We start from the raw sequence: 27,974 nt of genomic DNA, 5'->3' as shown, positions 1-27,974 counted from the left end.
AATGCTTCGAGATAAGCCCGGGAGAGGCGGGGCTGGCCTGCGGGGCGGAAGCTGGAATCTGGCGGAGGCGGAAACGCGATCTCTGCGGGGCAAGATGGCGGCGACCAGACAGGCCTGGAGCACGTAGGTGGCGGGGCTGGAGGGACGGATTTCAGGTGATCTGGGAGGAGGACCCAGGGTAGCGTGTCCAGTTTCTTTGTTGGAACCTGCCTGCGGGCCTTTGGTCTGTAAGGGAGCAACTGTGGCCTCCTCTGTGCATAGATCTCGGGCATGGCCCTTCAACGGGCGGCGAAAGCTGCGACTCGGTGATTCCTCATTGTAGAGTTGGGTGGTCCAGGAGGCTTAACTGGAGCCCTTGACCTGAGCGGTAAGGGCAGTCACGTGTCCCGAGTCGGGATTGGATCCTGGCTCTGGAGGATAGGCTGCAATGTAAGAGCCCCAGAGACTCCTCAGAGGCCAACATAAACCCAGAGGTCCATTGTTAGGACTACTTTTTTTTACGAGTTACTCTTTAGGCATTACTCTTTAGGATTACAGGCGTGAGCCACCGCGCCCGGCCAACCCATTCTTATTCTATTAATAACTGAAAATGTTATCACTTCTAGCACTGATTGGTTCTGGACAAATCTGCGCTGGATTTGTGGGGAAACACACTGGTGGCTTTACTTAGGACTAAAATAATTGTTACTGAGGTTTATTTATATAAGTAACAGGCACTGGGCTAGGCGTTTTGCGTGTATAGTCATTTAAATCCTCACACATTTCCTATTATATAGGACCTGTTACTCACATTTTACAGTTGTGGAAACGGGACTTAAGACAGCATAGAGGCCGCGCACGGTGGCTCACGCCTGTAATCCCAGCACTTTGGGAGGCCGAGGCGGGCGGGTCACCTGAGGTCAGGAGTTCGAGACCAGTCTGGCCAACATGGTGAAACCCCGTCTCTACTAAAAAAATACAAAAAATTAGCCGGGCGTGGTGGCAGGCGCCTGTAATCCCAGCTACTCGGGAGCCTGAGGCAGGAGAATCACTTGAACCCAGGAGGCGGAGGTTGCAGTGTGCCGAGATCGTGCTATTGCACTCTAGCCTGGGCAACAAGAGGGAGAATCTGTCTCAAAAAAAAAAAAGGACAGCATTGATAACTTGCCTAATTTCGCACATTTAGTGCATTTAGTAAGTAGCGGAACTGGTATTTGACTTCTGGCCTATTGATTCCAAAACTGGTGCCCATAACCCCCTGGCTCTCTTTGTGATGTAGGTATGGCGCACCTTGTGAAGTGAGCTGGACTTTGCTTTTGGATCACATGAATCCATGGATAAGTAGGAATTGTTTCTGCTTATGTAGACTCTTACAGGAGTGAATTGTTAACATACTATGGATTCTCAGTTCATCTAGTTCAGCCTTCCTTAGGGCCTTTGGGTAGGCACTGGGGTAGGAGACTTTTTCCTTGTTTGTTGGCCAGACTGCCCAACAATTAGATATGGTTATCTGCCCTTTGGCTATATAAATAATAAGAATCATAACTGGCGTTTGTGTCCTTTCATGTATGAGACTCTGTTCTAATCTTCTTACATATATATAATTAATTCAGGAGGTAGGTACAGTTATCTTCATGTTACAGATGAGGAAACAAGCACAGTAACTTCAGTAAAATACCTTGCTTAAGCTTACACAGTTAGTAAATGGCAGAGCCTGGATTTGAACACAGGCAGTCCATTTTCATACTGTTTACCTCCCATCCAGGAAAAGGCACATCTGTATACTTCGCTGTTGTCATGCTACAAATAGTAATTAATACAAGTTCTATGCCAAATTTAAGATGAAATTTTGTAGACAGGTCTTTGCTCACTTCATCCACTTCCTTCAGTTCTCTACTTATCTAAGTTTTCTCTTTCAATATTGACCTCTATTTTTAACCTTTAGGGATTTTTCCCACCTCTGAAATCGTGTAGCACTGATCTTCTATGCAATTAATTTCATCACTGGGATGTACTGCCTTGTAAATTTATATGTGTGTTTACCATATTCTCTCACCCCAACTTTGGGTACATCATTGACCAAAGGAAGACCTTTACAATCTTGGAGACATCATTTAAACTGTAAACCTTTGGAATTTCTAGACTTGTGTGGGCAAAGAGAGATAATGAAGTGGGAAATTATTAAAAGACCCAGCATTTCGGCATGGTCTCTGTCTCCCCAGTAAGCCCCTTGAACCCAGGGACTGGATTTTACTCCCATTTCTTTATATTTACAGCCCCTTGTACACCGCTCAGCCCAGAGTAAACTCTCAAAAAATTTTTTGATAATATTCTTAAGGTCACACCGTCATGTGATTGTTCCACCATTTCTACCCCTTTAGCCTGCCCCCAACCCCTGTGTTGGGAGGGGTTTCCAAGGCTGGCTTAGTTATTAGATCTGATCCTGCTTAGAAGTAGATGAAGAAAAAGTAAGGAAATGTGTCATTCAGCACTTTTTTTTTGAGACAGAGTCTCATGCTCTGTCCCCCAGGCTGGAGTGCAGTGGCACGATCTTGGCTCATTGCAACCTCCACTTCCTGGGTTCACGCCATTCTCCTGCCTCAGCCTCCCCAGTAGCTGGGACTACAGGCGCGTGCTACCACACCCAGCTAATTTTTTGTATTTTTAGTAGAGACGGCATTTCGCCGTGTTAGCCAGGATGGTCTCGATCTTCTGACCTCGTGATCTGCCTGCCTTGGCCTCCCAAAATGCTGGGATTACAGGCGTGAGCCAGCACGCCCGGCCTTCATTCAGCACTATTGTTAGTTCCAGCTATCTAGCTTGTCTACCTCTCCATCTCATCCTCCTTCAACTTTTAGGAGGTGGTCAACTTCATCATGTTCTCCCATGTACCATATTTATTCCCTGCTTTTTTTTTTTTTTTTTCAAGATGGAGTCTAGCTCTGTCACCCAAGCTGGAGGGCAGTGGTGTAATCTTGGCTCACTGCAACCTCCACCTCCTGGGTTCAAACCGTTCTCCTGCCTCAGCCTCCCAAGTAGCTGGGAGTACAGGCACATGCCACCACGCCTGCCTAATTTTTTTGTATTTTTAGTAGAGATGGGGTTTCACCATGTTGGCCAAGCTGGTCTTGAACTCCTGATTTCAGATGATCCACCCACCTCAGCCTCAAAGTGCTGGGATTACAGGTGTGAGCCACTGCGCCCGGCCCTATTCCCTGCTTCTATACCTTTGCCCAGCTCTCCCTTCTGGCTGGAGGCCTATCTTATCCTTCAAGGTCTGGTTCAGTGGTTTTCAACTGGGGGTGATTTTTTTCCGAGGTGACATTTGGCAATGTCTGGAGACATTTTTACTTGTCACAACTAGGGGAGGAGGTTTGATGATGACGTCTAGTGGGTAAAAGCCAGGAATGCCGCTAAACATCCTACAGTGCACAGGACAGCTTCCCACAGCAAAGAATTACCCAGCTATAAAGATCAATAGTCCCTATTGAGAAACCTTAGTGTAGTTGCAGCCTTTGCTCTTCAGGAGATTCTTTATAGTTCTTCCCCATCTGCCTCACTATTCCAGACTTCCAGGACACCCAGGCACCACACAGCAGTAGGCAGTAGAACATAGTGGGTAAGAGCATGGACTGACTGGGATTGAATCCTAATCCTAGCACACACTTACAATGAGACCTTGAGCAAATACTTAACTTCTCAGCACTATTCTTTTCTCAGCTGTAAAATTTGAATAATAGTAGTAACTGGCCCGTTGCAGTGGCTCACGCCTGTAATCCCAGCACTTTGGGAGGCAGAGGCGGGCAGATCACCTGAGGTCGGGAGTTCGAGACCAGCCTGACCAACATGGAGAAACCCAGTCTCTACTAAAAATACAAAATTAGCTGGGCGTGGTGGCACATGCCTATAATCCCAGCTACTAGGGAGACTGAGGCAGGAGAATCGCTTGAACCTGGGAGGCAGAGGTTGCAGTGAGCCGAGATCGTGCCATTGCACTCCAGCCTGGGCAACAAGAGTAAACTCCATCTCAAAAAAAAAAAAAAAAAAAATAGTAGTAACCTACCTCCTAGGCTGTTATGAGGATTAAATGAATGAATATGGAAAAAGTGCTTAGAGAACAGTATGTGGTGCATACTAAGTGCTCAATAAGTGTTAGATATAACAATATTTTTATTATTATCAGCATCTCGCTCAGGGGTTCCAAAACTAGCCAGCCAGCTTGCAGATATCTTTGGCCAGCCCAGCGTTTTTTGTTTTATAATTGATTTATAGTTTATATACCACAGAAGTCATCATTTTATTTTATTATTATTATTTTTTTGAGACGGAGTCTCACTCTGTCGCCCAGGCTGGAGTGCAGTGGTACGATCTTGGCTCACTGCAGCCTCCGCCTCCCAGGTTCAAGTGATTCTTCTGCCTCAGCCTCCTGAGTAGCTGGGATTACAGGCACCTGCCACCACACCCGGCTAATTTTTTTTGTATTTTTAGTAGAGACTTCACCATGTTGGTCAGGCTGGTTTGAACTCCTGACCTCGTGAGCCACCTGTCTCAGCCTCCCAAAGTGCTGGGATTACTGATGTGAGCCACCGAGCCTGGCCAGAATTCATCATTTTAAAAGTTTACAGGCCAGGTGCAGTAGCTCAGGCCTGTAATCCCAGTACTTTGGGAGCCCAAGGTGGGCAGATTTCTTGAGCCCAGGAGATCGAGACCAGCCTGTACAACATGGTGAAATCCTGTCTCTGTAAAAAACACAAAAATTGTGGGGCACGGTGGCTCACACCTGTAATCCCAGCACTTTGGGAGGCCAAGGCAGGCGGATCATGAGGTCAGGAGTTCGAGATCAGCCTGACCAACATGGTGAAACCCTGTCTCTACTGAAAAACTACAAAAAATTAGCCAGGCATGGTGGTGGGCGCCTGTAATCCCAGCTACTCAGGAGGCTGAGGCAGGAGAATCACTTGAACCTGGGAGTCAGAGGTTGCAGTGAGCCAAGATCGCGCCATTGCACGCCAGCCTGGGCAACAAGAGCAAAACTCCGTCTCAAAAAAAAAAAAAAAAAAAAAAAAAAAAAAATTAGCTGAGTGTGGTGGTGCATCTGTAGTCCTAGCTTTTTGGGAGACTGAGGTGGGAGGACGGCTTAAGCCCAGGAGGTAGAGGTTGCAGTGAGCCAAGATCACGCTACTGCACTCCAGCCTGGGTGACAGAGCCAGACTCTGTCACAATAAATTAATAAAGTTTACAATTCATGGCTTTTAGTATATTCACAAGGTTGAACATTTTCATTACTCCAGAAAGACGCTCCATATCCATTAGCTGTCAATTCCCATTTCCCTCCAGCTCTCCTAGCCCCTGGCAACTACTAATCTACTTTCTGTCTCTATGGATTTGCCTATTTTGGACATTCCATATGAACAGAATCATACAATATGAGGCCCTTTTTGGCTAGCTTCTTTCTTTCTTTCCACTAAATAAAATGTTTCTGAGTCATATAGCTTCTCTCACTTAGCATAATGTTTTCAATGTTTGTGCATTGGAACTTCATTCCTTTTTGTTGACAAATAAATGTAAGGTCTCTATGTTAATTTCTTTTTTGCCTTTGTGCCATGGTTACGTAAAGTCTTAACCTTTGGAGAAACTGGGTGAAGACTACATATGGAAACTGTTCATACTATCTATATAAATCTGTAAATCTAACATTATAACAAATCACAAGTTTAAAAAGTACATAAATTTACAGTATATAGAGAAAAATAGAAATATGCATATTTTATCATGATACAAAACATTTGATTGCTGACTTGTTTGTTGATTTTTTTTTATGTTTTTTCTTTCCTTTTTTATCCTCTAAGCCTCTGATCACTTATCATTGTCAAGGTTGAGCAGATAGAGAAGTGCATACATTCTGCAGCTTGAGTGCCTAACTTGAGATTCTGTTTCTGACATTTACTGTGGATTTGAGGCAATTAAATTAACTTTCTGTGTCAAGTGGGAGGATCACTCAAGCCCAGGAGTTTGAGGCTGTAGTAAGCTATGATAGCAGACTGCACTCCAACCTAGGTGACAGAGTGAGATCCTGTCTGTTTTTTGTTTTGTTTTGTTTTGTTTTTTGACAGAGTCTCACTCTGTCGCCCAAGCTGGAGTGCAGTGGCTCCATCTCAGATCACTGCAAGCTCCGCCTCCCGGGTTCACGCCATTCTCCTGCCTCAGCCTCCCGAGTAGCTGGGAATACAGGCGCCCGCCACCACGCCCGGCTAGTTTTTTATATTTTTAGTAGAGACGGGGTTTCACCGTGTTAGCCAGGATGGTCTTGATCTCCTGACCTCGTAATCCACACGCCTTGGCCTCCCAAAGTGCTGGGATTACAGGCGTGAGCCACCGCATCCGGCCAATGCAATTGTTTTCTTAATTCCATTTTCTGCATGTTCTTTGCTAGTGCATAGACATAGAATTTTTTTTTTTTTTTTTGAGACGGAGTTTTACTCTTGTTGCCCAGGCTGGAGTGCAATGGTGCAATCTCGGCTCACAGCAACCTCCATCTCCCAGGTTCAAGCGATTCTCCTGTCTCAGCCTCCCAAGTAGCTGGGATTACAGGCACCCACCACAATGCCCGGCTGATTTTTTGTATTTTTAGTAGAGATGGGGTTTCACCATGTTGGCCAGGCTGGTCTTGAACTCCTGGCCTCAGGTGACCCACCGTCCTCGGCCTTACAAAATGCTGGGATTACGGGCGTGAGCCACTGCGCCTGGCCACAAATGTTTTTTATATTGATATTTTACAGCCCAAGGTTTTTAATAATTTACATACCTTTAGGCCAAGCATGTTCTCTCCAGTTTGATACAGAATCATCACCCCCCGATTATGACAACATTTATCTGCTCAGCCCCTGATGACATTTTCCTCAGGTCTCCTGCTGGTTGTTCCTGAGAGTTTTATCACCTATAGATTGTAAACAACCTAAGTTGGCTATAAATATTGTTGCTAGGCTGATGACATCAGGGAGGGCTGAAGACAGAGGGAATGGCAGTAAGGTATGAATGAGGAGGAATGAGTTCATGTTAACCCAAGGATAAAGAAGATCTTCGCTGATGCCCAATAAAGAGAATCAGGGTTCAGTTGCAGAGGGCCCATATTCTTTCTTGCTCTTAGGGATGAATAAGAGGGAACCCCCACACGGAGACACTGCTGGAGAGAGTCGTACTGGGGAGGCAGCTGGAGCAGCAAGATGCTGTCGAGACCGAAGCCAGGGGAGTCCGAGGTGGACCTGCTGCACTTCCAGAGTCAGTTTCTCGCAGCTGGTGCAGCCCCAGCAGTGCAGTTGGTGAAGAAAGGAAATAGGGGCGGTGGTGATGCCAACTCAGACCGGCCTCCGCTCCAGGACCATCGGGATGTGGTGATGTTGGACAGTGAGTTCCCATGGATGTGAGGCTGAGAAGTAGAGAGGGTACAGCCTCGGGCCCCTCCCTCTTCCTGTTGTGGTTGGATTCAGACACATCATTATTATTTCAGACACTGCATAGCCTGTGTTTCTGCAGCCCCATTTTACAGAGGAAGAAAATGAGGCTCAAAGAGGTTAAATATCTTACCCAAGATGACACAGCTTGAGCCAGGGCCCCATGGCAGCTGTCTTTCTTCCCTAGCCTGCAGTGTCTTCCTAGGAAGGTGTGCATATACTCACGTTTGGGATCTTTTTCTTTCTCAGATCTCCCAGATTTGCCCCCAGCTTTGGTCCCTTCTCCTCCAAAAAGAGCCAGGCCCAGCCCTGGCCACTGCCTGCCTGAGGATGAGGACCCAGAAGAGAGGCTGAGGAGGCATGATCAGCACATCACTGCTGTCTTGACTAAGATTATTGTGCGTCTCACTCTGGCTGAGTAGGATAAGATGTTCTAGGGCAACAGGGATATTGGATGCTCGGGGTGGGTGAGGCTTATCAGTGGAGGGTGCTTCAGAAAGGTAGACTTTTACCCCTGAGGTCAGGTTGGGGGCTGGGTTAGAATCACTGCCCTGAAGGGAGGAGGGTCCGTAACCCCCCAGAGTGAAGTTCTCATCGTTCAGAACTGGGCTAATAGGATCGGGTCCAGCCTGGGGAAGTTTCTCCATTGTGCTTCACAACTTTGTGCTTTGTTGCTACAGGAACGAGATACAAGTTCAGTGGCCGTGAATCTGCCTGTGCCCAGTGGCGTTGCTTTCCCCGCTGTGTTCCTTCGCTCGCGGGACACACAGGTAGGCAAGGGTAAGCTTAGGTGGTGCTCAGGAGACAGACAGGTGAGTCTCATAGTGCATCTTCTCCAGGCAGGTAGTTTTAATGATAATAAGCAATTTAATTTACAAAGCAGGACCATACTAAGCACTTCATACCCATTACTTCTTTTAATCTTCATAACAAACATATAAGGCAGGTATCATGATGATACCTTGGGGGCGAGGAGTCCTTATTCCCATTTTTCATATGAGGAAACTGAGACCCCAAAGAGATAAATAACTTGTCCAACACCACACATCTAATAGGTAGAAGAGCCAGAACTTCAACCCAAGTCTGTCAGAGTCTAAGACCTTTACTCTTATAGACCTCTCCTTTTTCTGAGAACTAGGGTTGTGATCCCTGGAAATTGAGCAAAGCCCCTTTTATCTCTTTGTTCCAGAGGCCTTGATATAAAGAGGTTGAGAGGAAAGTGGGATGATGAGCATCAGTAACCTGGGTTTTCTTTTTGCCCCACAGGGGAAATCAGCAACATCTGGTAAGAGAAGCATCTTTGCCCAGGAAATTGCGGCAAGGAGGATAGCTGAAGCCAAGGGCCCATCAGTTGGGGAAGTTGTGCCCAACGTGGGCCCACCAGAGGGTGAGCCGGGGTTGAAGAGGATTGGGCTTGGCCTTTTTAAAAGACACAATCATAGGGTCATTTTTGAAGATATGTCTTCCTGCCTCAAATGAGAGGTGCATTTGAGCCATCTCAAGTAGTCTGAGAATACTAGGTATGGGAGGCTTGGGTCCATATCTGGGTCTCAGGTGCTGGGAGTGGGGCAGGCCATTATGCAGTCCTAAGAGAAAGGGAATAGGGCAGAAGTGTCTGGCAGAGACTGTAAAATAAATGTGTTGGCCAAGATCCCTTTAATGATGCAAATTATTAGCTTAACAGCTGGGAGCAGGCCCCTGGCTATAGACACCTGCCTAGATATCTAAGAGGAGTCAGAAATTAGGATGTTTCTGAGGAAAACCTTTTCATATAAGTACTAGGGAAGCAGTGAGTGGAGAAGCCACCTGGAGTCCCTGTGCCAGACCCAGTGGGGTCTTCACTCTGAGGAAAGCTTGGGTTTATACCTGTCTCCAGGGCTAATAGCCTTATAGAAGAAGGCCAAAAAGCCCAGTTAGAGCCATGGAGGACAGAGCAATGAATGTGATCATACCTTTCTTCCAGGTGCCGTGACCTGTGAGACACCCACTCCTAGGAACCAGGGCTGCCAGCTTCCTGGGAGCAGCCACAGCTTTCAGGGACCCAATCTGGTCACAGGGAAGGGGCTCAGGGATCAAGAAGCTGAGCAGGAAGCCCAGACTATCCATGAAGAGAACATAGCAAGACTGCAGGCCATGGCTCCTGAGGAGATCCTGCAGGAACAGCAGCGGTTGCTGGCCCAGCTTGGTATGGGTGCCTGGCTTTCCTGCTGAGACCAGGCTAGGAGAGGAATACCACTTATTGAGCTAGGCTTACTGTGAGTTCCAGGCACTGTGCTGAGTACTTTAATGCTTTTTTTTTTTTTTTTTTTTTTTTTTTTTTGAGATGGTCTTGCTCTGTCACCCAGGCTGGAATGCAGTGGCACGATCTCGGCTCACTGCAACCTCCACCTTCACGGCTCAAGCAATCCTCCCACTTCAGCCTCCTGTGTAGCTGGGATTATAGGCACACACCACCACACTCAGCTAATTTTTTTTTTTTTGGAGGGGACAGAGTTTCACTCTTGTTGCCTAGGCTGGAATGCAATAGCACAATCTCGGCTCACCACAACCTCCGCCTCCCGGGTTCAAGAGATTCTCCTACTTCAGTCTCTCGAGTAACTGGAATTACACGCATCTGCCACCACGCCCAGCTAATTTTTTGTATTTTTAGTAGAGGTGGGGTTTCTCCATGTTGGTCAGGCTGGTCTCGAACTCCCAACCTCAGGTGATCTGCCCTCCTCGGCCTCCCAAAGTGCTAGGATTACAAGCATGAGCCACCATGCCCGGCCTTTTTTTTTTTTTGAGATGGAGTTTCGGTCTTGTTGCCCAGGTTAGAGTGCAATGGCGCGACGTAGGCTCACTGCAACCTCCGCCTCCTGGGTTCAAATGATTCTCCTGCCTCAGCCTCCTGAGTATCTGGGATTACAGGTGCCTACCACCATACGCAACTAATTTTTGTATTTTTAGTAGAGACGGGGTTTCACCATGTTGGCCAGGCTGGTGTCGAACTCCTGACCTTAGGTGATCCACTGGCCTTGGCCTCCCAAAGTGCTGGGATTACAGACGTGAGCCACTGCGCCTAGGTTTTTTTTTTTTTTTAAGACGGATTTTTCCTCTTGTTGCCCAGGCTGGAGTGCAATGGCGCAATCTCTGCTCACTGCAACCTCTGCCTCCCAGGTTCAAGCAATTCTCCTGTCTCAGCCTCTGAAGTAGCTGGGATTACAGGCGCCTGCCACCATGCCTGGCTAATTTTTTTATTTTTTGTATTTTTAGTAGAGATGGGGTTTCCCTGTATTGGCCAGGCTGGTTTCGAACTCTTGACCTCAGGTGGATCAAAGTGCCTCCCAAAGTGCTGGGATTACAGGTGTCAGCCACCGTGCCTGGCCCCCAGCAAATTTCTTTTAAGGTTTTTGTAGAGATGAGGTCTCACTATATTGCACAGGTTGGTTTTTGTTTTTTGTTTTTTGTTTTCAGAGTCTCCCTCTGTCACCCAGGCTGGAGTGGAATGGCACGATCTCGGCTCACTGCAACCTCTGCCTCCCAGGTTCAAGTGATTCTTGTGCCTCAGCCTTTTCAGCAGCTGGAATTAGAGGTGTGTACCACCATGCTTGGCTAATTTTTTTTATTTTCAGTAGAGATGGGGTCTCACCATGTTGGCCAGGCTAGTTTCGAACTCCTGGCATCAAGTGATCCACCGACCTCAGCCTCCCAAAGTGCTGGGATTACAGGCATGAGCCACCGTGCCTGACCTTTAATGCATTATTCAGTTCTGTCCTTAAACTTGTCCTGTGAGGTAGGTGGTATTAACCCTATTTTACTTATGAAAAAAACTGAGGCCTAAAATTTAAAAGAAATTCTACCCAGGTCACACACCTTATAAGGAGCACAGGACACAGGATTTAAACCCAGATCTACCTGGTCTCATAGGCCCTGCTTTTTTTTTTTTTTTTGAGACGGAGTCTCGCTCTGTTGTCCTGGGTGGAGTGCAGTGACACGATCTCAGCTGACTGCAACCTGTACCTCCCTAGTGCAAGCGATTTTCCTGCCTCAGCCTCCTGAGTAGCTGGGATTACAGATGTGCACCACCACACCCAGCTAATTTTTTTGTATTTTTAGTAGAGATGGGTTTCACCATGTTGGCCAGGCTGGTCTTGAACTCCTGACCTCCAGCGACCCATCTGCCTCGGCCTGCTGAAGTGCTGCGATTTTTTTTTGAGATGGTCACCGTGCCCAGCCGAGGCCCTACTTTTTAACCACTGTGCTATGTATAACTGTACTACCCTGGTATAGTATACACTATGCTTTATTATAGCTATACTCTAGTATATGTATAGTCTCTTCTACTCTGTGATACTGTTCTATGCTATACCTCACCCCTAGTGTCTGTTCACCAAAATGCCAGGCACTCAGTCAATCTTGTTACCCACTGTATACTAGCACCTCTATAGAGTATAATACATGTTAGGGCTCAGTATGGTGCCTTGCCCTGTAATTCCAGCACTTTGGGAGGTTGAGGTGAGAGGATTGCTTGAGGCCAAGAGTTTAGGACCAGCTTGGGCAACATCATGAGACCCCATCTCTACAAAAAATAAAGATATAAAAAATTACAGCCAGGTGTGGAGGCTCACCCCTGTAATCCCAGCACTTTGGGAGGCTGAGGTGGGCGGATCACAAGATCAAGACATTGAGACCATCCTGGCCAACACGGTGAAACCCTGTCTCTACTAAAAATACAAAAATTAGCTGGGCGTGGTGGCACACGCCTGTAGTCCCAGCTACTCGGGAGGCTGAGGCAAGAAAATCACTTGAACCCGGGAGGCGGACCTTGCAGTGAGCCAAGATCGTGCCACGGCACTCCAGCCTGGGGAACAGAGTGAGACTCTGTCTCAAAAAAAAAAAAAAAAAAAATTAGCCAGATATGGTGGTGCATGCCTGTAGTCCCAGTTACTTGGGAGGCTGAGGCGGGAGGATTGCTTGAGCCCAGGAGTTTGAGGCTGTGGTGAGCTATGATTGTGCCACTGCACTCCAGCATGGGTAACAGAGCAAGACCCTATCTCTTTAAAAATATATATTTACAGCCTGAGCAACATGGTAAAACCCCGTCTCTAGTAAAAATACAAAAATTAGCCGGGCGTGGTGGCAGGCACTTTTAATCCCAGCTACTCAGGAGGCTGAGGCAGGAGAATCCCTTGAACCTGGGAGATGGAGGTTGCAGTAAGTTGAGATTGCACCACTGCACTCCAGCCTGGGCGACACAGCGAGACTCCGTCTCAAAAAAAAAAAAAGAAATATATATATATATGTAAGTATGTGTGCATAAATAAATTAGCTAAGAGAAGGAAATTCTTTCTGTAAATGCCTTCTTTTTGGCCCTAGTCAACATTAACTTATTCATTCTACAGCCACTTACATTGGAACTGTGACCTGAAACCAAAGGGATAGGCATAGGAACCTGGGCCAGTGGACTGTGAGGGATAGAGGGAAAGGTGGGCAGGTGGGCAGGTGGGCCTAGTGACCCCACAGGTGTGAGAAGGCTGGGTCATTGATGGGCCACAGGAGCACCCAGAAGGCTCAGGCCCAGGCTCGGAAGCAGCTTGTCCTGTCCTTGGCACCCACAGACAGGCGATATTCAGCGGGTTCCAGGTCTGTAGGAGGCCAGGGAGGATCTACCCTCACTCACTCTCCTCTCTACCTTCGCCTCTAGACCCCAGCTTGGTTGCTTTCTTGAGATCTCACAGCCGCACGCAAGAGCAAACAGGAGAGACAGCCTCTGAGGAGCAGAGGCCAGGAGGACCCTCTGCTAATGTCACCAAGGAGGAACCCCTCATGTCAGCTTTTGCCAGTGAGCCCAGGAAGGGAGACAAGCTGGAGCCAGAAGCCCCAGGTTTGCAGGAGGCGGGGGTCATATTTTGGTGGATAAAAGTAGGGGAAATTGTCCCTTTTCCTAGGCCTGGCAAATGAGAGAAGAGAGAAGCTTCTGTGCTTTTGGATATCTAACATTAATCCTCATTATTGGCTTCAAGTCAGTCTTCATTGCTGATGCATGTCTTCTTCCTGCACATGCTTCCTGTTTTCTTGTCCTGTTACTGCTCCTTCTCCGCCTTCCCTTTTAAGAGGCAGCAATGCGTGATGGCTGAATCCCACTCCACCCCCTCCCGGCAGACTATCTTCCTGCCCTTGCTGTAGCTGCCCCAGCTCTGGCTCTGTCCATCCCACTGTTCTTTCTCTCTCTGCTCACAGTGTTGGGGGAAAGATGGCAGGGCCAGAGTAATAAGAGAGGCAGAATCTGACAAAGGTCTTATGAACATGCCAGACCAGAAGCAGAGAGGCCAGTGGAAGCACTCATTTCCCAGAAACTAGATTATTTCATTAGTGATTAACAAAATAAGAAATTGAATTATGAGAGCCAGGAACCTCATGCCCCCGGAGGAGCTCCAGGCCAGCTGAGCAGGTTGGGTGGGGGTAGGCGTGAAGGAGGAAAATGCTGTGGGATTTGTTTCTGTATCCTGCCCCCCAGGAGCAGTATAGTTGCCTCCTCCTCATTGTCCCCACTCTCCTACTCCTTTAAGGGCTGGTACTGGAAAGTGGAGATGGTGCCTTCCTGACATATGTGGTCCTCCTTCTTCATCTTTTTCTCCTTTCTTTCTCTTTCTTCCTTCTCCTTCTCCTCCTTTCTCCCCTCCCAACAAATCCTTGGGTTCAGCAAGGGGCTGGAGCCCAGGATGGAGTGTGTCTGTCATATTTGAGACTTTCACCCCAGCCCCAGGAGTTCCAGTCCCTGGGCCATGCCATTTAGCCATAACCGAGGGTAGAAGCTGGCAGATCCTGGAACAGAAGTGGATGTGGCAGCTGCTGGGTGATGGTGGGGACCCCTGTGGATAGTGAGCTGAGCCGTTTGGGTAATACTATCATGCTCTGTCTCCCCAGCTCTGGCACTGCCCGTGACCCCTCAGAAAGAATGGCTGCACATGGACACTGTCGAGCTGGAGAAGCTCCACTGGACCCAGGACTTGCCCCCTGTCCGGCGGCAGCAGACACAGGAGGTGAGGAGGGCCAGCTGGCCTACAAGGGGTGGGTGAGATAGGGCAGGAGAGGAGCTGCTGCTCTTGCCCTCAGAACTCAGGCCTTTCTATTGCCCAGAGCCTGAGAAGCATCTCTCCTTTGCTCTCACCCACCTTTCCCATCACTCTGCCTGGCCCCCAAGGCCAGATAAGCCCCATTTCTGGTTAGAAGTACAGTCAGTACCTAAGTCCTGAAAGGCCTGGGATTAAAGGTGGGGAGTGGGTGTGGGAAGGTTGCTGGAGCCCCCAGACCACAGTCCTCTTTCTCTTCCCATTAGAGGATGCAGGCTCGATTCAGTCTTCAGGGAGAACTACTGGCCCCTGACGCGGACCTGCCCACCCACCTGGGTCTGCACCACCATGGAGAGGAGGCAGAGGTGAGGCATGGGACTGGAGAGGATGGGGCAGCTTTTTTAACAACCCCATGGAAAAGGATCTCTGGTCAACTGCCTTTGACCTTCTGTGTGCCCTGTTCTAGTTCATGCCTTTGCTGTGCATTCAGTTTCTTTTTTTGGAGACAGAATCTCGCTCTGGCCCAGGCTGGAGTGCAGTGGTATGATCTTGACTCACTGCAGCCTCCACCTCCTGGGTTCAAGCCATTCTCCTGCCTCAGCCTCCTGACTAGCTGGGATTACAGGCGCATGCCACCACGTCCAGCTAATTTTTGTATTTTTAGTAGAGACGGGGTTTCACCATGTTAGCCAGGATGGTCTTGATCTCCTGAGCTTGTGATCCGCCTGCCTCGGCCTCCCAAAGTGCTGGGATTACAGGCATGGCATTCAGTTTCTTAGGCTCAAAATCTTGATCCTCTCTCCGTATTCTGGTCAGTTGCTAGAATTTGCCGATCTTCTGTCACCTTCTCATGATGCCTCCTGCACTGTGGCCTTGCTTCCTCGGTCTGCTCACTCTCCATGCCCTCCATTCTCCGCCCCCCTGCCATTCCATGTCTCTCGGGGCTGCTGTGCTGATTTCTTCTGGCCCAGCTCAGGCCATGCCTTGCCTCCAGAAGTTTCCCAGCTTCCCTCTGCTCACAGAATAAGGTTCTGGTCTCAGCTGGGCAAGATATTCCTTCTACCTTTTGTCCCTGCTGACCCTGCTGCTCTGCCTCCTTCACTTCCTGCTACACCACTCTGCTGGCTTCTCCCCACATACCTCCTGTGCTCAGGGCCCTCCAGGACTCCACTCGCTCCAGGAAATGCCTTTGCCTTTTGCTCCATGTCAGGCCATCGAAGCTCTACCCATCCACTGAGACCAATTCAATTTTCCAGGTTCCCTTCTCTCTCTCTCCTGTCCGCTGGTCGCAAATTAAACATCAGTTATCACGTTCCTCTGCATCTGCCTCATGGCATGGTTACTTGTATGCAAGTCTTATCTTTACCGGCTTGAGGCTCCATGGAAAGCAGGGCAGATTTCACTTATTTATCTTTGTCTTTCCTGTGATACCTTGCTTGGTGTTTTGGGGGCACTGTGCTGTATCCTGGCTGCTTCTGACTTCTTGTCCCTGCCCCAGAGAGCGGGGTATTCCCTACAGGAGCTGTTCCACCTGACCCGCAGCCAGGTTTCCCAGCAGAGAGCACTGGCACTGCATGTGTTAGCCCAGGTCATCAGCAGGGTGAGTGGATTGCCAGCCTGGTCCTGCCCACCCTTCCCTTCACCCCACAGCCTCAGACTTCCCCATCTCCTGCCCTTTTCACTCTGGCTCACTAGCCAGCTATGTGCTTTTAACAACCTAGGATCATAGGGGGGCAAACGAAGGATTAGGGCAAAGCCTCTAGATTACTTCAGCATCTTCAGCAAGGTTTTATCCTCCTGCCCTCAGGCCCAGGCTGGTGAGTTTGGGGACCGGCTAGCAGGCAGTGTCTTAAGCCTCCTTTTGGATGCTGGTTTCCTCTTCCTACTGCGCTTCTCCTTGGATGACAGAGTGGATGGGGTCATTGCAACCGCCATCCGTGCTCTTCGGGCTCTGCTGGTGGCTCCTGGAGATGAGGTACCACAGGGATAGGAATGGGGCTTGGGCTGGGAGGTGCCAGGGTCCATATTCCTGTTCCTGGGCATGGCCCCATTGCTAAGGCTTTGCGGGCAAGATGTAGAATGGGATGGCAGGCGTCTCCCTCATCTCCTAAAGTCCCTAAAGCCCAGGAGGCTTGCCTTTATGGTTTTTTTTGGGGAGCATCCTCTCTACTCCTGGATCCATTTCCTGGCCCCTTCAGCATTGCCCCCAACTCCCGTTCCTCTGGCAGGAGCTCCTCGACAGCACCTTCTCTTGGTACCATGGAGCTTTGACGTTCCCTCTGATGCCCAGCCAGGAGGACAAGGAGGATGAGGACGAGGATGAAGAATGCCCAGCAGGAAATGCAAAAAGGAAAAGCCCTGAAGAAGAAAGCCGGCCTCCACCTGACCTGGCCCGACATGATGTCATCAAGGTAAAGGGACAGCTTCTTTCCCATCCCATGACCCAGGGGACAAGCACATGCTGGAAAGAGGGGCCATCAATGCCCAGGGTCCAGCTGCATTTGTCAGTGGGTTTCTCTCTCCAACTGCCAGGGGCTCCTGGCTACCAGCCTGCTGCCTCGGCTGCGCTACGTGCTGGAGGTGACATACCCAGGACCTGCGGTGGTCCTTGACATCCTGGCTGTGCTCATCCGCCTGGCCCGGCATTCCCTGGAATCAGCCACAAGGGTGAGAAAAAAGGGAGCAGGGAATGGGCAAAAAGCCTAGCTGGGCCTTGTCTTGACCCACAGCCCCCCTGCCTCCCTTTTTCCTCCTGTCTCCCATAGGTCCTGGAGTGCCCCCGGCTGATAGAGACCATAGTTCGAGAGTTCTTGCCCACCAGTTGGTCTCCTGTGGGGGCAGGGCCTACCCCTAGTCTATACAAAGTACCCTGTGCTACTGCCATGAAACTACTTCGTGTCCTGGCCTCAGCTGGGAGGAATATTGCTGCCCGGCTGGTGAGTAGGACACAGGGCAAGGGATGGGGGAATGCAAGGGACAGGGTTGGGTTGGGAGCTAAACATGGCTCCTGAACTCTGGGTGGCCAGCTCTTGCCATCTTCTTCCTCTCTGATCCAGTTGCTTAGAAATGCGACAGAAATCACCAGGCATGAACCTGTTTACTGGAGCCTGTTTACTGGAGCCTGGTGCATCATATAGGTCTACTGTGGTCTCATGATGTAATAGGAGGTCTCCCTGTTCCCTAGACCCAGATCAGAAGGGCTTCATGCACATACGCATTCATCATCTATAGCCAAGTAGCCCTAGAGAAGGTGCCCAGCAAGCCTTGCTATAAAGAGGGAGGGCTGGGTGTAGTGGCTCAGGCCTGTAATCCCAGCACTTTGGGAGGCCAAGGCAGGAGGATCACTTGGGGCCAAGAGTTCAGGGGCCAGCCTGGACAACATAGCAAGACTCTGTCTCTACAAAAAAAAAAAAAACAAAAACAAAAATTAGCTAGATGTGGTAGCACATGCCTGTAGTCTCAGCTACTCGGTAGGCTGAGGTAGAAGGATCACTTGAGCTGGGAGGTGGAGGCTGCAGTGGGCTGATTGCACCAATCACTACACTACAGCCTAGGCAACAGGGCGAGACCCCATCTCAAAAATACTACTACTGGCCAGGTGCAGTGGCTCACGCCTGTAATCACAACACTTTGGGAGACCGAGGTGGTGGATCACTTGAGGTCAGGAGTTCGAGACCAGCCTGGCCAATATGGCAAAACCCCACCTCTACTAAAACTACAAAAATTAGCCAGGTGTAATGGTGTGCACCTGTAGTCCCAGCTACTTGGGAGGCTGAGGCAGGAGAATTGCTTGAACCCGGGAGATGGAGGGTGGAGTGAGCCAAGATCACACCACTGCATTCCAGCCTGGGTGGCAGAGCAAGATTCCATCTAAAAAAAAATAATAGGGCCGGGTGCGGTGGCTCACACCTGTAATCCCAGCACTTTGGGAGGCCAAGGCAGGTGGATCATGAGGTCAGGAGTTCAAGACCAGCCTGACCAAGATGGTGAAACCCTGTCTCTACTAAAAATACAAAAAATTAGCCAGGCGTGGTGGCATGCGCCTGTAATCCCGGCTACTCCAGAGGCTGAGGCAGAGAATTGCTTAAACCTGGAGGGGCGGAGATTGCAGTGAGCCGAGATTGCGCCACTGCACTCCAGCCTGGGCGACAGAGCGAGACTCCATCTAAAAAAATAATAATAATAAAAATTAAAAAAAAATAGGGGCCGGGTGCGGTGGCTCACACCTGTAATCCCAACGTTTTGGAAGGCCGAGGTGGGTGAATCACGAGGTCAGCAGTTCGAGACCAGCCTGGCCAACATAATGAAACCCCGTCTCTACTAAAAATACAAAAATTAGCCGGGCATGGTGGCGCATGCCTGTAGTCCCAGCTACTAGGGAGGCTGAGGCAGGAGAGTCTCTTGAACCTGGGAGACAGAAGTTGTGGTGAGCCAAGATCACTCCACTGCACTCCAGCCTGGGCAACAGAGCAAGACTCCATCTCAAAATAATAATAAATGATAAAAAGTAAAATAATAAAATTGAAATTTTAAATAAATAATAAAATAAAAAGGAAGGGCAGGGTGGATGAGGTATGACTTTGTGGCATCAGAGGGGCCTGGGTCAGGGTTGAGTTAAGCCACTCTCTGTCCAGCTGAGAGTAGCTGGACTTGAGACTCACAGCTGACCCTGATCCCCAGACTGTGCCCATTTCCAGTTGAGCAGCTTTGATCTCCGGAGCCGCCTGTGCCGCTTCATAGCTGAGGCTCCCCAAGAACTGGCCTTGCCCCCAGAGGAAGCTGAGATGCTGAGCACCGAGGCCCTCCGTCTGTGGGCTGTGGCTGCCTCCTATGGCCAGGGCGGTTACCTTTACAGGTGAGGAGAGGCAGGGGGTAGGCTCCCCCTAGACACCTTTAGTTCTGCTCTTCTGGCCAAATCAAACACCTCAGCCTTGCTCAAGGTCCCAAGCTTGGAGGAAGGATAAGAATGAGTGGGAGGGCTTCTGCCAGATGTGAAAAGGCTTAGGAGTCAGGCCCAGCCAGGGAAGAGGGGGATAAACCTGGCTTAACCGTATTCTATGCTCAAAATCATTAGCCGGGCACTGTGGCTCATGCCTGTAATCCCAGCACTTTGGGATGCCAAGGTAGGCGTATCACGAAGTCAGGAGTTCGAGACCATCCTGGCCAATATGGTGAAACCCGGTCTCTACTAAAAATACAAAAATTAGCCAGGCGTGGTGGCACACACCTGTAATCCCAACTACTCGGCAGGCTGAGGCAGGAGAACCGGTTTAACCTGGGAGGCAGAGGTTGCAGTGAGCCGAGATCACTCCATCACTCCACTGCACTCCAGCCTGGGCAACAGAGAATGTCTCAAAAAAAAAAAAAAAAAAAAAATTGGTATCTGTGAAATCACATTTAAATTCCCTGTTGGGGGCAGCCTTGAAGGACAACATCCTTTCCATTCTTTAGGGCTGAGCCTTCCAAGAGTGCCCCACTCTTCCTCCTCATCCTCCTTTATCAAACTGCAGATCCCTGGGTCAGGGCCATGACCTGTGTCTCATGTCTCCACTTGCTTTCATACAGTGAAAATCAGTCCCTGTTCTTCCCTAGGGAGCTCTACCCAGTGCTGATGCGGGCCTTGCAGGTGGTGCCGCGGGAGCTCAGCACCCACCCACCTCAACCCCTGTCCATGCAGCGGATAGCCTCACTGCTCACTCTCCTCACCCAGCTAACCCTGGCAGCCGGCAGTACCCCTGCTGAAACCATCAGGTAGTTTATAGCCAGGACCCACAGGACAGGTGGAGGGCTCCTCCACAGGGCTGGGGTGGCTGGAGTGTAAAGGGGCGTGAGGCAGCCAGATCCTCACTGTGGTCCCCTTTGGCACTTTTGTAGTGATTCTGCTGAGGCCAGCCTCTCGGCCACCCCTTCCTTAGTCACTTGGACACAGGTGTCTGGGCTCCAGCCTCTTGTTGAGCCGTGTCTAAGGCAGACCTTGAAGTTGCTGTCCAGACCTGAGATGTGGAGAGCCGTGGGCCCAGTGCCCGTTGCCTGCCTGTTGTTCCTGGGAGCCTACTACCAGGCCTGGAGCCAGCAAGTGAGTGCCTCCTGCCGGCTGTCCACCAGGCCCCCGCACCCTGCCTTCAGCTACATTCCACCCGTTGCTCCCTCTCTGTGTCCATCTCTCCACTCCTACTTCCCCATTTACTATCTTCCCTTTTAATTCCTACCCTTCCTCCTCTTTCTACCTCCATATCCCCGTGGAGCTTCCCAGGAGCCATGTTGGTGGGGACCAGAGAGCCCACGCAGCAGCTCAGCCTTCCTGTAGCCTGTGTGCTCCCTCTTTATGCCCCCTACACATCGGGGCCTTCTCTCCCTTCAGAAGGCTCAGCCTGCAGAAGCCTCCAAATGTGCTCTTTTGGGCTGTTGGGATGGTGGCATTGGCCTGGGTACACAGGGTCTAGGAGAATGAATGGCTGGGCCATCAGCTCAGTGAATTCCTTGGTCCACCAGCCAAGCTCATGCCCGGAGGATTGGCTCCAGGACATGGAGCGCCTGTCAGAGGAGCTGCTGCTGCCACTGCTGAGTCAGCCCACACTGGGCAGCCTGTGGGATTCCCTTAGGTATGTACTGTGTTTGGTAGCTGGGGGAAGCAGGGGAGGAGGCAATTTCTTTCCTTGTGGGATTCCTGGGTCCAGCTCCCAGGTCCATCCCAGGGTGCAGGCCCTCAGCCCGAGGGAAACCCGAGTCCCTAGCAGGCAGCAGTGGGGTGGGCTCTGAGGAGTGTGAGCAGCACTGACCTCCACAGCCAGGCCCCCCGTTAGTCTTAGGTACAGACCCAGAAGCTCTTTCCAGCTTGGCACACGCCAGGCCAGAGTCCCCCTCAGACTCTCCACTTCACCTACAGGCACTGCTCCCTTCTCTGCAACCCGCTGTCCTGTGTGCCAGCCCTTGAAGCTCCCCCCAGCCTCGTGTCACTGGGCTGCTCGGGAGGCTGCCCCCGTCTCAGTCTGGCTGGCTCAGCCTCACCCTTCCCATTCCTCACTGCCCTCCTCTCTCTTCTTAATACCCTGGCCCAGATCCACAAGGGGCTGTGTGGCCAGGTAAGTGTGGGGTGCCTGATTAGGGGCCAGGCAAGGGGCCAAGATGGCAGGAATCAGAAAGAAAGTGGGAGGGTGGGATGGGCGCGGTGGCTCACGCCTGTAATCCCAGCACTTTGGGAGGCCGAGGTGGGCAGATCACCTGAGGTCGGGAGTTCGAGACCAGCCTGGCCAACATGGAGAAACCCCATCTCTACTAAAAATACAAAATTAGCCAGGCATGATGGCACATGCCTGTAATCCCAGCTACTCGGGAGGCTGAGGCAGGAGAATCACTTGAACCCGGGAGGCGGAGGTTGCGGTGAGCTGAGATCACACCATTGCACTCCAGCCTGGGCAACAAGAGCGAAACTCCATCTCAAAAAAAAACAAAAAGAAAATGGGAGGGTGTCCCATGGGGAAGGGAGGCCTTCTGCTGGCACTCATTTCCCTGAGTCTGGAGAGGGGCAGCCACCTGGGGAGCCCTAGAAGGCATGAGAGTCAATTTCTAGATCTGAACAAAATTGCTTTTCCTCAGCTGGCTGCCATATTGGCTGCCCCAGGACTCCAGAATTACTTCCTCCAGTGTGTGGCTCCTGGGGCTGCCCCACACCTCACACCTTTCTCTGCATGGGCCCTGCGCCATGAGTACCACCTGCAGTACCTGGCACTCGCTCTGGCCCAGAAAGCGGTAGGTCCCCCTGTCTGACAGGTTCTCCTGTCATCCCATTATCTCCTTCCTGTTTCTGTGGAACCCAGCCTGCTTCTGCCAGGCCATGTAGCTCCCACTTTCCTCCAGACATGCCCTGGACCTGTGCCCTTCAGCCTCACTTTTATCCTCTTCCTCACTTCTCTCTGCCACGTCCCCTTCTCCTGTACTAGGTAGTTCCCTGCTTTTCTGTCTGCAGGCAGCGCTGCAGCCACTGCCAGCCACCCATGCTGCCCTCTATCATGGTATGGCCTTGGCCCTGCTGAGCCGGCTGCTGCCCGGAAGTGAGTACCTCACCCATGAGCTGCTGCTGAGCTGTGTATTCCGGCTGGAGTTCCTCCCGTAAGTGCTTGGTTGGTGGCATCAACTCAGCCCTTTTGGACGCTGCTGCAGTTGTTAACAGAGCAGCCCTGAATTTGGAGCCAGGAGACCTAAATTCTCTTTCTTCCACCGACGACACTTAACTCTTCCAAGCTTCCATTACCTCATTAGTGAAGTGAGGATCAGGCTAACCACACCCAAGAATGATTGTGAGACTTCAGTGTGACTGCATGGCTAAAAAAATGGTATCTAAATCAGTTACACACATGTAATAGCCATCCGCTACTGAGTGTTTACTCTGTGTCTGATACTCCCTTATGTATTTATCTACATTTAAGTATTTTACTTGGACCATGAGATAGATACTATTATTATCCTTATTTTACTCTGAGGAAACTGAGGCCCAGAGAAGTTATGTAAACTCATGCCTAGACAGCTGGCTGTAGTGTGCATCCTCTTAACTGCTACACAGCACTGCGCGGGAAGTAGTTAAGGGAGCAGAGAGGCACAGGTCTGGACCTAGGAGCCTCCAAGAAGTTCCAAAGAGCTGGCACAGCCTCCAAGTGCTGTGGTTCCAGCCCTCATTTTTGGCTTTTGGGTCCCATTACAGGGAAAGAACATCAGGGGGTCCAGAGGCAGCCGACTTCTCTGACCAGCTGTCGTTAGGAAGCAGCAGGGTCCCTCGGTGTGGGCAAGGGACTCTGCTGGCTCAGGCCTGCCAGGACCTCCCCAGCATCCGCAACTGCTACCTGACTCATTGCTCGCCAGCCCGAGCCAGTCTGCTGGCCTCCCAGGCTCTGCACCGAGGGGAGCTACAGCGAGTCCCAACCCTGCTACTGCCCATGCCTATGGAGCCGCTGCTGCCCACCGACTGGCCCTTCCTGCCACTGATTCGCCTCTACCACCGGGCTTCAGACACCCCCTCGGGACTCTCTCCCACAGACACCATGGGCACAGCCATGCGGGTCCTGCAGTGGGTGCTAGTTTTGGAGAGCTGGCGACCCCAGGCTCTCTGGGCTGTGCCCCCTGCTGCCCGCCTGGCACGGCTCATGTGTGTGTTCCTGGTGGACAGTGAGCTGTTCCGGGAGTCCCCAGTACAGCATCTGGTGGCAGCCCTCCTCGCCCAGCTCTGTCAGCCTCAAGTCTTGCCAAACCTCAACCTGGACTGCCCACTCCCTGGCCTGACGTCTTTCCCTGACCTCTATGCCAACTTCCTGGATCATTTTGAGGCTGTCTCTTTTGGGGACCACCTCTTTGGGGCCCTGGTCCTCCTGCCCCTGCAGCGTCGGTTCAGTGTCACCTTGCGCCTTGCCCTCTTTGGGGAACACGTGGGAGCCTTGCGAGCTCTGAGCCTGCCTCTGACCCAGGTACTTTCTCAGCCCAGCAGGACCTGCAAGGGTACCCTGCACTGGGCCTCGGGGGCAGTCCTGAGCCTTGAGGAGCTTTGGAAGACCTCAGCTTCCTCATCTTACCTCTTGGGGGCTTTGAGGGGATTAAGAGAATCAATGAAAAGGGCTTAACATGGGCTGGGTGTGGTGGCTCATGCCTGTAATTCCATCACTCTGGGAAGCCGAGGTGGGTGGATCACTTAAGGTCAGGAGTTTGAGACCAGCCTGGGCAACATAGTGAAACCCCATTTCTACTAAAAATACAAAACTTAGCTGGGCGTGGTTGCGGGTGCCTGTAGTCCCAGCTACTCAGGAGGCTGAGGCAGGAGAATCGCTTGAACCCGGGAAGCAGAGGCTACAGTGAGCTGAGATTGCGCCACTGCACCCCAGCCCGGTGACAGAGCAAGACCCTGTCTCAAAAAAGAAAAAAGGAAAGGGTTTAACCTGGTGTCTGGCATATAGTGGGTATTCATTACTATTAATAAGGCATAGCTCCTTGCTTATCAGTGCTACAATCTAGATAAGAGATTTACTGAAAACCTACATAGTTGTGAATTATTCAGATGCTAGGTGGTATCAGGATTCAGAGAAGGGAAAGATCAAATTGGGCTTTGTGGAAGAAGTGGGGATTGACCCAGGCACTGTAGGTTGGGTAGAATTTGAATTGGTGAGGAGGTAGAAAGGCAGGAGATTCCTAACAGAATAACATAAGCAAAAGGAGCATGACAAAGGGCAGAAGGAGGGAGGAGAGATTTCTGTTGGGAACTTAAGGCTAAAAATAAGAAGTGAAGTCTGAGAGGGCCTCAAATATTAGGCTAAGGACTTAAATTTATAAGCTGTAAAGAGTTACTATGTTTGCCAGGTGCGGTGGCTCATGCCTGTAATCCCAGCACTTTGGGAGGCCGAGGTGGGCGGATCATTTGAGGTCAAGAGTTTGAGACCAGCCTGGCCAACATGGTGAAACCGTCTCTACTAAAAAAAAATACAAAAAATTAGCCGGGTGTCGTGGTGCACGCCTGTAATCCCAGCTACTCCGGAGGCTGAGGCAGGAGAATCGCTTGAACCCAGGAGGCAGAGGTTGCCATGAGCCGAGATCATACCACTGCACTCCAGCCTGGGCAACAAGAGTGAAACTCCATCTCAAAAAAGAAAAAAAAAAAAAGTTACTGTGTTATGGCTGGGTGAGGTGGCTCATGCCTGTAATCCAACATTTTGGGAGGCCAAGGTGGGAGGATCGCTTGAGGCCAAGAGTTTCAGACCAGCTTGGGCAAGAAAGCTAGACACCATCTCTACAAAAAATTATTGGAAATTTAGCCAGACCTGGTGATTTGCCCGTAGACCCAGTTACTCAGGAGCCTGAGGCAGGAGGATCACTTGAGCTCAGGAGGTTGAGGCTGCCAGTGAGCTATGATCACACCACTGCATTCCAGACTTGGAAATAGAACGAGACTCTATTAAAAAAAGAAGTTATTGTATTTTGTTTTTTGTTTTTAAGATTTTGGGTTTTTGTTTTTGTTTTTGAGACAGAGTCTCGCTCTGTTGCTCAGGCTAGAGTGCAGTGGCCTGATGATCTTGGTTCACTGCAACCTCTAGCTCCCAGGTTCAAGCGATTCTCCTGCCTCAACCTCCTGAGTAGCTGGGATTACAGGCACACAGCACCATGCCTGGCTAATTTTTTTTTTTTTTTTTTTTGAGACGGAGTCTTGCTCTGTTGCCCAGGCTGGAGTGCAGTGGCGCGCTCGGCTCACTGCAACCTCCGCCCCTGGGTTCAAGCGACTCCCCTGCTTCAGCCTCCCAAGTAGCTGGGACTACAAGCACCCACCACCATGCCCAGCTAATTTTTGTATTTTCGGTAGAGATGGGGTTTCACCATGTTGGCCTGGCTGGTCTTGAATTCCTAATTTCGTGTGATCCGCCTGCCTCAGCCTCCCAAGTGCTGGGATTACAGGCGTGGCCCACTACACATGGCCAATTTCATGCTTTTTAATGGCTGCTTCTCAGTTCCCAGTTTTCCCCAACGTCTGCTCTGTAGTCTTTAACCCTGATCCTTGTGCTAGAAGGACAGATGTCTGTCTAGGACCTGATCTCTGCCCTCATGATTTGGTTTCATGTGATCATTATCCACACACCTTACGGATGTATATACATTCCTACCCTCCCCCTCAGCACGTCATTTCCCCTGTCACAGTTGCCTGTGTCCCTGGAGTGTTACACAGTGCCTCCTGAAGACAACCTGGCCCTCCTTCAGCTCTACTTCCGGACCCTGGTTACTGGTGCGCTCCGCCCACGTTGGTGCCCCGTGCTCTATGCTGTGGCTGTGGCTCATGTCAATAGCTTCATCTTCTCTCAGGACCCACAGAGCTCAGTAAGTTACATCTCCATCTTCAGAGGAAGGAAGGGAGCTAGCAATTGAGCTGCCTCTGGGCCAGCTGGGGAAGAGGTAAGTGTCAAGCAAGGCCAGTGGTGGGTACCAGCCCTCGGCTCAGTGCCACCTCTCCCTGTTCTGCTTCTAGGATGAGGTCAAAGCTGCCCGCAGGAGTATGCTGCAGAAAACATGGCTGCTGGCAGATGAGGTAGGGTCAGGGCCATTAGGAGGGTGGGATATTAGAGGATCTTGGGGGACAGAGACCACAACAGGATCTCATTACCCACTTCATAAAGTTTCTTTCCTTTCTGCAGGGTCTCCGGCAGCACCTCCTGCACTATAAGCTTCCCAATTCCACGCTCCCAGAGGGCTTTGAGCTCTATTCTCAGTTGCCCCCTCTGCGTCAGCACTACCTCCAGAGACTGACTTCAACAGTGCTCCAAAATGGGGTATCAGAGACCTAGGATAGTTGATATAGATGGAAAGATGGGTACATTGTCCTGTATCCAGCCTTTCAACAGATGCCTGGCCAGACGAAGAACATTGTGTCCTAATGGTAGGCAGGAGACCAAGGAGCAGAAGGCTTGCCTTCCTGGGAGCAGGTTGTTTGAGCTGTTTTAGAGCAGTGAGCCCTACCATTACCTCCTGATATCTGGGGCTTCTGAAGGTCTGTGCTGGGAGTGAAGAGTGGCTTAGCTATTTACCCGCTCTTTGGGGACAGGGCAAACTAAATGCATCCCTTCTTACCTAACTCCCAACCCCTGCCCCGGCCTGAGGCATATGAATGCTATAGTTGTGCATTAAAATAAATGTTTTTTATCTCCTGGAAATCTTATCTGGACTGATTTCAGCCATGTTAGTTCAGGGTTAGTATCTGGGGGTGGGTTATCCCAGGTGAGGAGCAGGACTGCTGTGAGAGAGATGGGGAAGAATCATAAGTGGGAGGTAAAAACTTTGTCCACATCTGGAGACAACAAGAATGTGGGGCCTGCCAGGCACAGTGGTACACACCTGTAGTCCCAACTACTTGGGAGGCTGAGGCAGGATGATCACTTGATTCCAGGAATTCAATTCCAGCCTAGCCAACATAGTGAGACCCCATGTCTGTCTGTCTGTCTGTCGGTCGGTCTATCTATCTATCTATCTATCTATTTCTGAGACAGGGTCTTGCTCTGTTGCCCAGGCTGGAGTGCAGTGGCGTGATCATAGCTCACTGCAGCCTCGACCTCCTGGGCTCAAGCCATTCTCCCACCTCAGCCTCCTGAGTGGCTGGGACCACAGGCAAGTGCCACCACACCTGGCTAATTTTTTGTATTTGTAGAGACGGGGTTTCACCATGTTGCCCAGGTTGGTCTTGAATTCCTGAGCTCAAGCAATCCACCCACCTCAGACTCCCAAAGTGCTAAGATTACAGGCATGAGCCGCTACACTTGGCCTATTTTGGTAGTTTCTACATTGTTCTTTGGTCTGAATTCTAAACTTTAGGCTTTCTTAGACTGTCTTTTGCTGTGTGGATTACTTATTGTGTTTGCAAGTAACCAGAGTCAGAGCAGTGTGCCAAGGCCTAGCCCTGTCAGTAGGTAGAGAGAACCCAGTCTTCATAAATGGAGCTGCTGAACACAGAATTATCCAATAGGTTTTTTTGGGTTTT

The 27,974-nt window shown here is 50.4% G+C and overlaps 1 protein-coding gene across 5 annotated transcripts; it reads left to right on the top strand.

The window, feature by feature from the left end:
- Positions 1-36: 36 nt before the first annotated feature.
- RPAP1 (RNA polymerase II associated protein 1) lies at positions 37-27,153 on the top strand. Of its 5 annotated transcripts, none has more exons than XR_010151354.1 (25): positions 37-123; positions 7,127-7,383; positions 7,680-7,828; positions 8,111-8,200; positions 8,697-8,817; positions 9,394-9,615; positions 13,114-13,293; positions 14,337-14,452; positions 14,749-14,847; positions 15,981-16,082; positions 16,290-16,457; positions 16,711-16,893; positions 17,015-17,149; positions 17,248-17,418; positions 19,180-19,337; positions 20,075-20,233; positions 20,357-20,558; positions 20,975-21,084; positions 21,369-21,564; positions 22,079-22,231; positions 22,449-22,591; positions 23,181-23,937; positions 26,125-26,323; positions 26,472-26,531; positions 26,638-27,153. XR_010151354.1 is itself a non-coding variant. In XM_001150430.4 (25 exons), exons 2-25 carry the CDS (start codon positions 7,203-7,205, stop codon positions 26,785-26,787), a joined length of 4,182 nt encoding a protein of 1,393 aa, XP_001150430.1. In that variant the 5' UTR covers positions 37-123; positions 7,127-7,202; the 3' UTR covers positions 26,788-27,153. The 5 variants fall into 5 exon arrangements, 4 of the variants coding, with proteins under 4 accessions (XP_001150430.1, XP_009427131.1, XP_016783465.1 ...); XM_001150430.4 differs by having other exon boundaries at positions 26,147-26,323; XM_009428856.3 differs by having other exon boundaries at positions 76-155; positions 26,147-26,323.
- The last annotated feature ends 821 nt before the right edge of the window (positions 27,154-27,974 follow it).

This window comes from Pan troglodytes, chromosome 16, assembly GCF_028858775.2.
Source record: "Pan troglodytes isolate AG18354 chromosome 16, NHGRI_mPanTro3-v2.0_pri, whole genome shotgun sequence".
Lineage (NCBI taxonomy): Eukaryota > Metazoa > Chordata > Mammalia > Primates > Hominidae > Pan > Pan troglodytes.
This window is presented reverse-complemented; position numbering and strand designations above follow the sequence as displayed.

Excerpts from the sequence above, each read along its gene's own strand:
- RPAP1 (XM_001150430.4), top strand. The coding sequence starts at position 7,203 with ATGCTGTCGAGACCGAAGCCAGGGGAGTCCGAGGTGGACCTGCTGCAC. Across the intron at positions 16,083-16,289 it reads TAGCCCAGGTCATCAGCAGG|GCCCAGGCTGGTGAGTTTGG; the intron begins GTGAGTGGATTG and ends TCCTGCCCTCAG. Across the intron at positions 26,532-26,637 it reads CATGGCTGCTGGCAGATGAG|GGTCTCCGGCAGCACCTCCT; the intron begins GTAGGGTCAGGG and ends TCCTTTCTGCAG.